Below are 12,736 nucleotides of genomic sequence, written 5' to 3'. Positions count from 1 at the left end.
GGGTGGTGGTCCGGAAGGGGTTAAGACATCCAAATAAGATTTAGTAGGACTCATGTCAGCATTACCAAATTACTTTTTTATTTTCAGGAAGAAAAGGTTTTGTTTTTTTGTGTGACCTAAAAAGTAAAATATCACATGGTCTCTCACCACTAGAAACATTATAGGTGTTTCATATAATTAAAGAAGACAGCAGATGGCTTTCATTCGACCAGCTCAATCCTGTCTGGTAGACATGCAGTGAAATAAAAGGTGCAGATTTTTGAAACGTTTCTTTTTTTTTTAAGGTTAATGATTCCAAACTATATACTGTACTTTCTCCAAAGAACTATAACTTTTACATTCTGCGAATAATACTCATTAATATAACTTGTAGCGGTCTATAACTTATAATGGTAGATTACATAGACAGGTTTATTTTTTCCCAGAGGTCAGAGGGTTTAGTAATGTAGTACTATCATTTCTCATATTATAGTACTAATGCCATTTCCAATGTTGTAATTAATTTATAATGATGTTCTAATTTATCTTAGTTAACATAAGACTGTTTGCTGAGCTAATTTTAAATGCAAAGTGCATTGCATTTCTATGGAGGTGCTGTTATTTAATAATGGCATCAAGGGTAATGGCACAAATAAATTAGAGTGGGGAAACTATTTGAATAAATTAGACTTTTTAACTCACAGAGGTAATGTAGCTGTTACAGTGTGTTGTAATATTCATAAACACATTTACATTTAAATTATTATACGGTATATATAAATATATAGCACTGCCAGAATTCTTGCACATTTTAGATACAGTTGCTCACAAAACATTTGTCTTAGTTATTTTATGTTTTCTGGATAAGACTACATTGAGCAAGGGTCACCAGACTATATCCTACAGACCAGATATGACCAGCTCTTGTCATTCTGCCAACCTACCAGGTGAATGAGTAGTAGCAGGACTGTCATAGTGCCAGCAAGCAGTGCTGTTCTGATATTCAGTCATCATATGGCAAGTGCCTAGGGAGCCATAGACATTTTTATTTATTATTAGGCTCTGTGAGCCTAACAGAGTCTAATACTGATTTCTCACCACACTCAAGGGAATGTAACTTCCATCTTCATTGGCCTGTTCTGCCCCCACTTCCAGCATGCATTATATCACTGGATTCTATGATACATGGATGCGGGGCAGGTAGCACTTATTAAATACTAAAGGACTTAAAGATTAAAAACATGTATTTTAGTTGAAAGAACTCAGGATATTTAGACACTAAAAATATTATTCTCTATAGCAGGGGTAGGCAACCTCAGCCCTCCAGCTGTGGTGAGACCACAAGTCCCATGAGACAGTGCAAGACGCTGACAATCAGGGGCATGACTCTTATGCCTCGTACACACGATCAGTCCATCCGATGAGAACGGTCTGATGGACCGTTGTCGTCGGTTAACCGATGAAGCTGACTGATGGTCCGTCGCGCCTACACACCATAAGTTAAAAAAATGATCGTGTCAGAACGCGGTGACGTAAAACACAATGGCCCAGATTCAGGTAGCAATTGCGCCTGTGTAACCATAGTTACGCAGCGCAATTGCTGACTTGCGCCGGCGTAACGAGTTCTCCTGATTCAGAGAACTCGTTACGCCGACTGCAGCCTAAAATCTGCGTGGCATAAGGCTCTTATGCCACGCAGATTTTAGGCTGAATTCTTGCGTTGACCGCTAGGGGGCGCTCCCATTGTGGTCAGCGTATAGTATGCAAATTGCATACTTACGCCGATTCACAATGTTGCGCGCCCCCTGCGTATGCAAGTTACGTCGGTTGCGTACGGCATCTTTAGCGTAAGGCTGCCCATGCTAAAAGCAGGTGCAGCCAATGCTAAAGGATACCCGGCGTTCCCACGTCACGATGTTCGAATTTTACGTCGTTTGCGTAAGTGAATCGTGAATGGCGCTGGACGCCATTCATGTTCACTTTGAAGCAAATGACGTCCTTGCGACGTCATTTGCCGCAATGCACGTCGGGAAAGTTTCCCGACGGAGCATGCGCTGTACGCTCGGCACGGGAGCGCGCCTAATTTAAATGATTAAATGATTACGCCGGGCGATTTTGCCGGTGCGCCCTCGCAATTTACGGAGCTACTGCTCCGTGAATCAAGGGCAGTGCAAATTATTTGCGGGGCGTAGGGCAAAATCATTGCCCTGTGCCTCCGCAAATAATGCGCAAGTGGTACCTGAATCTGGGCCAATGACGTGCTAAAAAAAACGAAGTTCAATGCTTCCAAGCATGCGTCGACTTGATTCTGAGCATGGGTGGATTTTTAACCGATGGTTGTGCCTACTAACGATCGTTTTTTTCCCATCGGTTAGGAATTCATCGGTTAAATTTAAAGCAAGTTGGCCTTTTTTTAACCGATGGTTAAATAACCTATGGGGCCCACACACGATCGGTTTTGACAGATGAAAACGGTCCATCAGACCGTTGTCCTCTGTTTAACCTATAGTGTGTACGAGGCCTCAGAGGCAGAGGCATATTGGGATTTGTAGTTTCACCACAGCTGGAGGGCCGAGGTTGTCCAACCCTGGTCTTTAGTCATATTCTATATTCAATAAATACAATTATTTCAATTGTGACATTTTGGTGCTGATTTATGTGTCTGCAGAAGTTCTTGGTGAATATGGTACTGATTAACATACCTGGGAACTTTTGAAAATTGTAATTTCTGGTATTAAGGGTGAAGTGAAGTAGGGTGCAGTGCTATTTGTGCCACACTCTACTTAAGTCTGCAGTAAATATTGGTGTTTTTAACATGACATGGTTTAACAATGACAGGACTATACAAGAAGCTTTGTTTTTTTTATACTGGAAGTCTAGTGGAATAATTCGATAGATGATTGACATACACAAGCAGAGCAATGTCATATATGGGAAGTAAAATGTCATATTTGTGTTGATCGGTGACATATAAGGTCATATATGGGGATGAGAAGTAAAAAAAAATAGGAATTTGCCTGTATTTTTTATTTAATTAAGTTCTATGCACTCATTAGGCTTTAAATATTTGTGTGATGTGCACACATCATTTGGTTTAAAGTTCCAGCAGAGTGACACCTAAAGTCAAAAAATTCAGCAAACTGATAAATCTTCAATTAGTAAACACAATGTCCAGTACACTGTACAACAACACCTAGCATAGACTCCACAATGTAAATAAAGAGTCCTGGCTTCTGTCTCCACTTCTGGAATCACAGCATGTTTTCCCACTACATATAAAGAATTTTCCCCAAGATGGAAGAACAGAATAAACTTACTTTTCAATCAAGACTTTACTACCCCAAAGAATATTTGATGTACTACAGTATGTCACACTTTCAGGCCCCAGCATCACCTCTAAGTCCACAAAAGTCCTTTTAAGGACTGGTATAGGTGTGCTACTTGCTGTGCAGTACATAGGTGTGTAATACATTCATATACTTTTTGTCAGTGTAGGGACAGGTTGGTGTTTCCAGCAGGGACAGATTGTAGTGACACAAATCGTTACCTAACAGGTCCACAAAAGTCCTTTCAAGCACTGGTATAGGTGTGCTACTTGCTCTGCAGTACATAGGTGTAATATACACTTATAATATACTTTTGAATATAGAAATCATATTATGGTGGATTTGTATTGTGCAGCATTGTGACTGGCGGTGTATTTGGTTACTGCTGAATTTTTGCCTCTTTCGCTGCGTTACCTTTGCTACACACATTAACAACATTTCCTGAAAAAAAAGTTTCACAACTGGTGTGATAAACCAGTGGCCCCCCAAAACGACAGATTTTGTTATATACCTTCTTCCACATATACTGTGCTTCTCTAGAGACTTTTGTCACAGGGTCATTTAAAAAATGACAGGCAGAGGAAGAGGCAGGCCCTTCTGCAGGGGTGGTAGGCGTAGGGCAGGAGCAGCCAAAGTGGGAAGTGGCACAATGTTCGTTCGATTACGTCAAAGGACGCACCAGTCTCGGTTAAGTGGCTCGCCACCAACACCACCACCACCATATACCCTCCGCTTGAGTCACATTCTTGGCATTGGATCAGGAAGAGGAGGTAGCAACAGCCGGCACTCAGCATTCTGACAACAGTACCCAGATCATCCCAAGGAGGTTGGTGCCCGCTGTTTCTGCCTACTCCGAGATCTCTATTGTTAGTGATAGGGAAGGTGACATCGATGATGACATGTCTACAGACGTCATGTGGGTGCCCACAAGAGAGGAAAAGGAGGAGAGTTCAGAGGAAGATATGGACCAGCAGATAGGGAGGAGAAGCAGGCCGAACTTACATTGCACAGGAGGGACAAACCAGGCTCCTAATGTATCAGGAGCAAGCCATCAACCATGTACGGTCACATATGGCGCTCCCAGGACGCTGGCCCATGGCTACGCAGTGTGGGCTTTTTTTAACGTGTCCACTGCAGACAATAGTGTTGCCATCTGCAGCCTTTGCAGTCAGCGCATAAGTCGCGCTAAGCCCAACACTCACCTAGGGACGACTGCCTTAAGAAGGCACCTGGCCTCCCATCACCGAGCCCAGTGGGAGCAATGCCATCAGAACCCACAAAGCCACACTACAGGCTCTCACTGTCCAGCCTCTTCTCCTCCTCCCTCTCCTTCCCCTCTATGCTCTCAATTGTCCTCCACTCCACCTTCCATCATGCCTTTCTCACGTTTTTCTGCAAAAAGGCAGACTTCCGTGGCCCAAATGTACGATCATAAAAAAACAATGACACCGGATAACCCTCTTGCCCAACGGTTGACCGCTGGCTTGTCGGAACTGATAGCCCGCCAACTACTGCCATATAAACTGGTGGAGTCGGAGGCCTTTCGAAAATTTGTGGCCATTGGAACACCACAATGGAAGGTCCCAGGAAGGAAAAAAAATTCACAGAAGGGCATCCCAGAGCTATATGGCCATGTTCAGCGGCAAGTGAATGTATCTCTGGCACACAGTGTCGGTGCCAAGATACATCTGACCGCAGACACGTGGTCTAGCAAACACGGGCCTTCAAGCATGTAACCCGTGGCACCCATGTAGATTTGGTTTTACCGCCACGGATTGCATGCAGGCCTGCCTCTGCTTTTCCTCCTCCTACTCCATCCTCCCTCTCCTCCTCGGCTGACTCCTCAGCGCCACCCAAGATCCCCAGAGCCTATTCGTCATGTCAGGTGAGACGTTGCCATGCTGTGCTGCGTCTGTTGTGCCTGGAAGACAAAAGCCACACTGGTCCTGCACTCCTTTCAGCTTTGCATTCACAGGCAGATCAGTGGCTAACTCCGCTCAATTTGACAGTTGGTAAAGTGGTGTGCGACAATGGTGCCAATCTGCTGAGCGCGCTGGAACAGGGCAAAATTACACACGTGCCATGCATGGCACACGCCTTGAACTTGGTCATGCAGCGATTCGTTGACAAATACTCTGGGTTCTAGGATGTGTTGCGGTAGGCCAGGAAAATCTCGGCCCATTTCAGAAGATCTTACACGGCCATGGCTCGCCTTGCTGACATTCAGCGGTGACACAACCTGCCCGTCAGACGTCTTATTTGTGACTGCCCGACGTGATGGAACTCAACATTGTATATGCTTGATAGGCGGCTCCAGCAGAAACGTGCAGTTAATCAGTGACATCGTACCTTACGCCTTCTTTTTGGAACGTGCATTGCATTGTGTCATTAATCAACCTGTCGAGGAGCAGGAGCAGGAAGATGAGGAAGTGGCAATGCTGGATGAATTCCCAGGGGGGGCTACTCCACCTAAGACAAGTCACCAACGGGAGTCTGAAGAGGAGTCAGAGAAGGATGGTCCCGGGGCAGAGGAGGAGGAGCAAGAAGAGCATGCTTTAAACCTTTCTGGGATCCCTGGTGTTGTCCGTGGATGGGGGGAGGACAACGAGGACGACATTATCCTGGATGATGAGCAGGAGCCAGGCCAGTACAGCTCTTCCAGTTTAGTGCAAATGGGGGCCTTCATGCTCCAGTGTTTTAAGAGGGACCCCCATATAAAAAGCATAAAGGGCAAGGACCAGTACTGGGTGGCAACGTACTTAGACCCCCGGTACAAACAAAACATGGCGGAAATGTTACCACCATCACAGAGGGCTATAAGAATGCAGCACTTCCAGGACTTGCTTCGAGAAATGCTGCATTCTGCTTTTGCGTCCGCTGGCAGAGGAATTTCCACTCACAGAGAAACAGTCTTGGGTACCAATCCAACAGCTCCTGCAAGAAAAAGGCAGTTTGAAGATGTCTTGGTCACTAATAATATGAGATCATTCTTTCAGCCGACCCATCGACAGCTGTCCTCCAGATCCAGCATCAGGGAATGCCTAGACCGACCGGTGTCTGACTAGATCGGGTTAACGGCCGATGTGGACGCACTGAGAAGTGATGAACCCCTGGACTACTGTGTGGGCAGGCTTGACCTCTGGCCAGAGCTTGCACAATTTGCAATGGAACTCTTGGCTTGCCCCTCGTTCAGTGTCCTGTCCAAAAGGACATTCAGCGCAGCAGGGGTGGTCGTGACCGATAAGCACACTCGCCTAGCTCACAACAGTGTTGACTACCTCACATTTATAAAAATGGATGAAGCATTGATCTTGGAGGAATTCAACACATGTGACCAGTAGACCATGTTTCATTCAAAATCAGGTTAACACCTGTGGGCTAATTTTTTGGGCCTGTACTGGCCGACACTTACTTCTGTATCCGGTGAATGCCTAATGTACCACCAGCCACAGAATACAAGGTTGTTTGCTGTCAGGTGAACACCTGTGGGTGTGGGCTAATTTTTGAGGCCTGTAATGGGCGACACTTACTTCTGTATCTGGTGAATGCCTAATGTACCACCAGCCACAGAATACAAAGTTGTTTGCTGTCCGGTGAATGCCTGTGGGCTAATTTTTGGGGCATGTAATGGGCGGCACTTACTTCTGTATCTGGTGAATGCCTATTGTACCACCAGTCACGGAATACAAAATTGTTTGCTAATACTATATGTACTCTCAAAGTACCTGAGCTATATTGCCTCTCATATGCAATTAATACTTGTTACTACTAATACTATATGTACTATCAACATACCTGAGCTATATTGCCTCTCATATGCAATTAATACTTGTTACTACAAATACTATATGTACTCTAAAAAGTACCTGAACTATATTGCCTCTCATATGCAATTAATACTTGTTACTACTAATACTATATGTACTCTCAAAGTACCTAAGCTATATTGCCTCTCATATGCAATTAATACTTGTTACTTCGAATACTATATGTACTCGCAAAGTACCTGAGCTATATTGCCTCTCATACCTTTCTATTAGTTGCCAGTACAACTTGTGTATTACACGTGTATCCTCAAAGTACCTGAGCTACACTATATCTCGTATGCAATTAATACTTGTTACTAAAAAAACTATTTACTACATGCTTGACAGAAGTATAAAATACTTATAGGCCTTGTCCTAATTGTTGAACATGTTCGCTCCCCAACTTTTCTATGCTAGGGGTTGATGCTATTTCATAGCATCTCCCCTAGTGGCCTAAATTCATCTCTACATGCTAAGGTTGATATGATGTAGAGAACCCCCAAACTCCTGTTGCTAGAAGTGACGCCTGGGGTCCCTTACTGATAATCACCTGCATGTAGTGGTGTATTGGGAGATTGACCTTGAACTAATTTTAAACGCTAAGCCTTGGTCACATGTTGTAATGCGTCCATGCTTAGTAGCTCAATGCCTTTCTTTATGTGACACAGAGATGATGTATAGATCCCCCAAACTCCTGTTGCGAAGAATCACGCCTGGGGCTTAATAATGAGTTGTCGCATAGAGAATCGCATTGAATTCCCTGCTAACCGCAGTTGTGGTTCACTCCGTTCACCAGTGCTGTTACAATGCCTAATGTACCACCAGCCACAGAATACAAGGTTGTTTGCTGTCAGATGAACGCCTGTGGCCGTGGGCTAATTTTTGGGGCATGTAATGGGCGGCACTTACTTGTGTATCCGGTGAATGCCTAATGTACCACCAGACACAGAATACAAGGTTGTTTGCTGTCAGGTAAACGCCTGTGGGCTAATTTTTGGGGCTTGTAATGGCAGACACTTACTTCTGTATCTGGTGAATAGCTTAATGTACCTCCAGCCACAGAATACAAAGTTGTTTGCTGTCAGGTGAACGCCTGTCGGCTAATTTTTGGGGCTTGTAATGGCCGGCACTTACTTATGTATCCGGTTTTTTACTTAATACTTCTGGTAGGTCAGTGTCCATGTTGTGGGACTATTTGTGCACAGCTAGTAAGTATTTTGTGGCTGCAAATATGACCTGAAGGTTTTTAATATTCGCCTGCCATTAAAGTCAATGGGGCCCACCGCAAACTTTCGGTTCGCAGACATTTGCAAAAAGTTCACGGTTAGCGTTCGCGAACCGTCCCGTCAGATGTTCGTAATGTGTGTGGATCAAGTGGTCTAGTCCAATGACTCTCTCAAAGTTTATGTTACCGTGGGAACATAGTTTACTAAGAGGATAAACCCGGAAGCTAACCACTGCCCCTCTGTGTCTTCGCCACACTATGCTGAGCGGGAGGAGTTCCGGGTAGTCGCCATGTCCCATAATGGGAGGGTGGCTGACATCAGCCGCACCTCTTGTTTGGTGTAGAGGCGTGGTTGAATACAAGGGATGATTCTCCAAATTAGAGACACGCCCAGACAGCGTGTCACTAGAAAAAAAAACTTGACACTTCTTTATGGGCAACGTTGTGATGCAGTGTAGGGGTATTGCCCACTACTTTAATAGCGCATTGCAGTGCCATTCAAAGTTAATGTAACTGCAATGTACCACCACAATTCACATTGTGAAAATGAAAAAATGTGAATTGGCTCTTAAAAAAATTGTACTGAATTAAACACAGAGGTCACTATTGCTTACATCCTTCAAAAATGACACTCCCCTGGCTGTCTTTGCCCTCAGTACTTTGAAATTCACTGAGATGACATGAGCATGCATCCAATGAATGAAGAAAGCTATAACTCTTGATCTGCATACACAGTCTAGGCTAATGAATGGAAGTACTGAGACCTTCAGATTAAAAGAGCAAGCAACTAGCCAAACAGCCAGAATTTTTCAAAGGAGAGCTCAATAATTAAAAATAATAAACCTTTTGCAGGAAAGAATGACTGTGGGGCATATATATAATAAGGAAATAAACCAAGTAAACATATTGCTCCCAGTGGTGTATTTTGGGTTTGTGCTACCCTAGGCAATACTAAAATTGGGCACCCCCCATCCAAATCTGTCTCCCCCTTCCTTCTTAAGTGGCTATGTGGGGTCTCTGTTGGGTCTCTGGTGGCTATTCTGGGTATTTTGGTGGCTGTGTGGGGTCTCTGGTGGCTATGCAGTGTCTCAGGTGGACTGTTGGGTAGTAACATGCAGTCTCTGGTATTACTGGTGTGTGTCAATCAGGCAGATCAGAGCCTGCCACAGTGCTCCCCCAATCCCCTTGCTAGTCTGCCAAAATGCTCACCCTCCTCACTAGCCTGCCACAGTGTCCCCCACCCCTGCTAGAAGTAGAGATGGGAATAAAAAGGTGAGAGAGATTGGGGAGATGGAAAAGGGGAGAAATAGAAGGAGGGAAAGAGGTGGAGGGGAGAGAGGGAGGATGGGGGGAGAGAGAGAGGGAGGGTGGGAGAGAGAAGGTGGTGAGAGAGAGAGAGGGGGGATGAGAGAGAGAGAGGGGAAAGGGGGTTGAGAGAGGGAAAGGCGGGGTTATAGAGAAAAGGGAGGGAGAGAGAGAGGGGAGTGAGAGAGAGAGGGAGGTGGGAATACGTGGTGGGGAGAGAGGGGGAGAGAGAGGGGAGGGGAGATGAGAGATAGAAAGAGGGATGAGAGAGAGGGGGCTCCTCTTTCTCCCATACTTTGCCAGAAGACTCTCCCACCCCCAAAAAACTACACTGGACTCTCACCTTCCCACAGTCCACAGGCTCCTTTTTACCAGCTGTGTTTAGCAAGGCTGCTGAGGCACAATCACAACCTGGGACTCCTACCTGCTCTGCCAATTGAGCTACTTCTGGGATCGAAGGGTGCAGCCCCCCCACATCCTGCTTTTGTTTGCTCCCCTGTCACTGAACGGTCAGTCTGCGGCTGCCCCTAGTGTCACCTCTCTGAGGGTTATACAGAAGGAAAATGGATGCCAAGCGCCTTGAGGCGATTTAGTTCGCATTTGTAGCACTATATAAGTAATTCACTCACTCACTCGGGTGTGGTCTGCACCCCGTAGCAAAGCCACTGCTTCTCTGCGGTTCTCGTAGTGTTTCTTCTGCTTGAGGGTGGCGCCTTGCCCCTGAAAAATGCCGTGCAAGGTAAACGTCTTGCTTGCCTCACAGTAGATACCACCCTGATTGCGCCTATGCTGAACAGGATTTGCAACTCGTGCACCAGAGACAGAAAAAAATGGAAGTTGTGCTTTGTTGCAGGAATTTCACTGTGTCTGCACCCTATAAACTAATAACTAGTGCAGAAATTACATATATATAGCAAGGAGCCAACTGGAATTCCTTGGGGAAACAGTAACAAATACAGACGTACAGTGTTCACTCTGATTGTTTTTTTTTATATATCTTTTACATTCCACAGCATATTGTGTAAACTCTTGTAGAAAATTATCAATCATTGTTCATTTCTAATGAGACATCTGCAATTAAACTTATATTATTAACAATTATATTGTTTATCAATAAGAGGAGTATAGAATTAGTTATGCGCTAATCTTATCAACAATATATTTTTGTAGCTATCACTGAAATAATATTTTGTTAACACGTCTTCCACAGACCTAATTCGTTTGAATTGCTGGCACAGGATGGAGTCAGCTCGGGGACTCTGCAGTTTCAATCGGCACATGACAGTGCAGACTGGCTACGAGCAATATCAACTAACATCAGTGATCTGACATTACAACATGTAAGTTCACTTTAAATCTCTTATATGGGTCTGGAAAAATTTAGTATAGCTTGTGAAAACACAATCCCGGTATAAGACTGTGTATAAAAGACTGTGTATAAGCAAGCTACCTGCTATTGCTGGGGGAAAAAAACTAGATGAGCAGCAGCTGGCACTAATCACGTACTCATTATCCATGTGATGTTATAAAAATTAAAAAGAAAATGTCGCGCTACCTAACTTAGTCCTAACTAATTAAATGCAAAACAACAAATTACTTATAAGAACCGTGCCTATTCAATAAACATAATATTCATAATCCATATATCACATAGTGAAGATCAAAGTGCATAATCCACCTATCACATAATTTGGTAATGAAACAATATTGTAAAATATAAAGTGACAGAAATACTGAGGTAATGAAACAGTATTGCAAAATATAAAGTGACAAAAATTTGTGAAATTATATGAAGTGCTGAGTTGCATAAATGCTGTGCTGCACTAATCGCATCAAAAGTCCTTCTGCGATTTGAGAGCTATGATTCCATTAATGTTGTTCAAATGGTGCTGTGACATCCACACACAGGTGGTCCTTGACTATGAGCATGCGACCTTGCGATTAAGCTTGGTTTAAACATGCTTATGAATCACCTCTGGATTCTAGATATATTGCTGGGTCCCAAAGTGTCTCATGCTGCTGTCTCCAACTCTGTAGTACTGTCTCCTCATAAACAAATGATAAAAATGTCTCGATAGTGTGATATTGTTTATTTCAAAATATATTTTTTTTAAGAAAAAGCCCCTAGAAAGGGTACTCTCATGGTTATGGTGCTTCAGTGCACCGCTCTATGCAAAGCATGTAAAACTTCATAAAAATCTGTCTGGGGATTTGTTTGCGATCAAATGTTTCTCCTCTGTGGGCAGACCAGCTGCCGTCTCCACCATCCTGTCCCCTCCCCTACTGTATCGGCACGCGTAGGGGAGGGGACAGGACGGTGGAGACGGCAGATGGTTTCATTTAATTTAATTAGTTAGGACTAAGTTAGGTAGCGCTGCATTTTCTTTTCATTTTTTTTAACACAATCCCGGGAATTCAAAAAGAAGGGCACTGACAGATTTTGAAAAAGTGTCTCTCATGTCTTCTAAAAGTGGTGCAGCATGTGCCAAATTCATGCAATTGTCTTGAACTTGTACTTTGAATGTGGCACCAATTTTTTTGCACGCAAAATTTGTCTGCACTGGTTTCTCTCTGTACGCAAAAAAGTAGAGTTGGTCTTAATTAGCTCCACTTCCCAAAAATATGAATTGTCTGAATATTTTTTCAATGTGCCGCAATGTAGAATTTGGTGCACAAGTCGCTGTCAGAACCAAAAGTGTTGCAGATGCTTCATGAATTTTGCACAATACATTTACAAGAGAAGTGGTGCAGCAAATACAATGTTATTTTAAAGCATGAAACTTCAGAAAAACCAAGAAATATGTAACCAGTTAAAGCATTATATACTATTTTTGCAATTGACCAGAAGCTGGTATTTAGTCAAGATTCAGATAACATCCTGAATTTTGTGCCTGGGCCTGCTCCCAGGATTAGTGCTGCTGTGTAATGGTTGGCATACGAGTGCTATCAAGATCCATATAGTAGTTGTACTTAAAAATACATGTAATGATTTTTTAATAAATGTATAACTGGATTAAATAGTTTTCGGTATATCCCAATAAAATTGTAAAGCTCCATTCAATAAATACCACTAAAAGAAAGCACTATCTGTCTAA

At 43.6% G+C, this 12,736-nt stretch overlaps 1 protein-coding gene across 1 annotated transcript in view; it reads left to right on the top strand.

The window, feature by feature from the left end:
* SNTG2 (syntrophin gamma 2) overlaps window positions 1-12,736 on the top strand; it is a 625,709-nt gene that overhangs the window by 375,079 nt on the left and 237,894 nt on the right. Inside the window, 1 exon segment of the mRNA XM_040348669.1 lies at window positions 10,852-10,981. Within this exon segment, the coding sequence (XP_040204603.1) occupies window positions 10,852-10,981 (130 nt within the window).

Source organism: Rana temporaria, chromosome 4, assembly GCF_905171775.1.
Source record: "Rana temporaria chromosome 4, aRanTem1.1, whole genome shotgun sequence".
NCBI lineage: Eukaryota > Metazoa > Chordata > Amphibia > Anura > Ranidae > Rana > Rana temporaria.
This window is presented reverse-complemented; position numbering and strand designations above follow the sequence as displayed.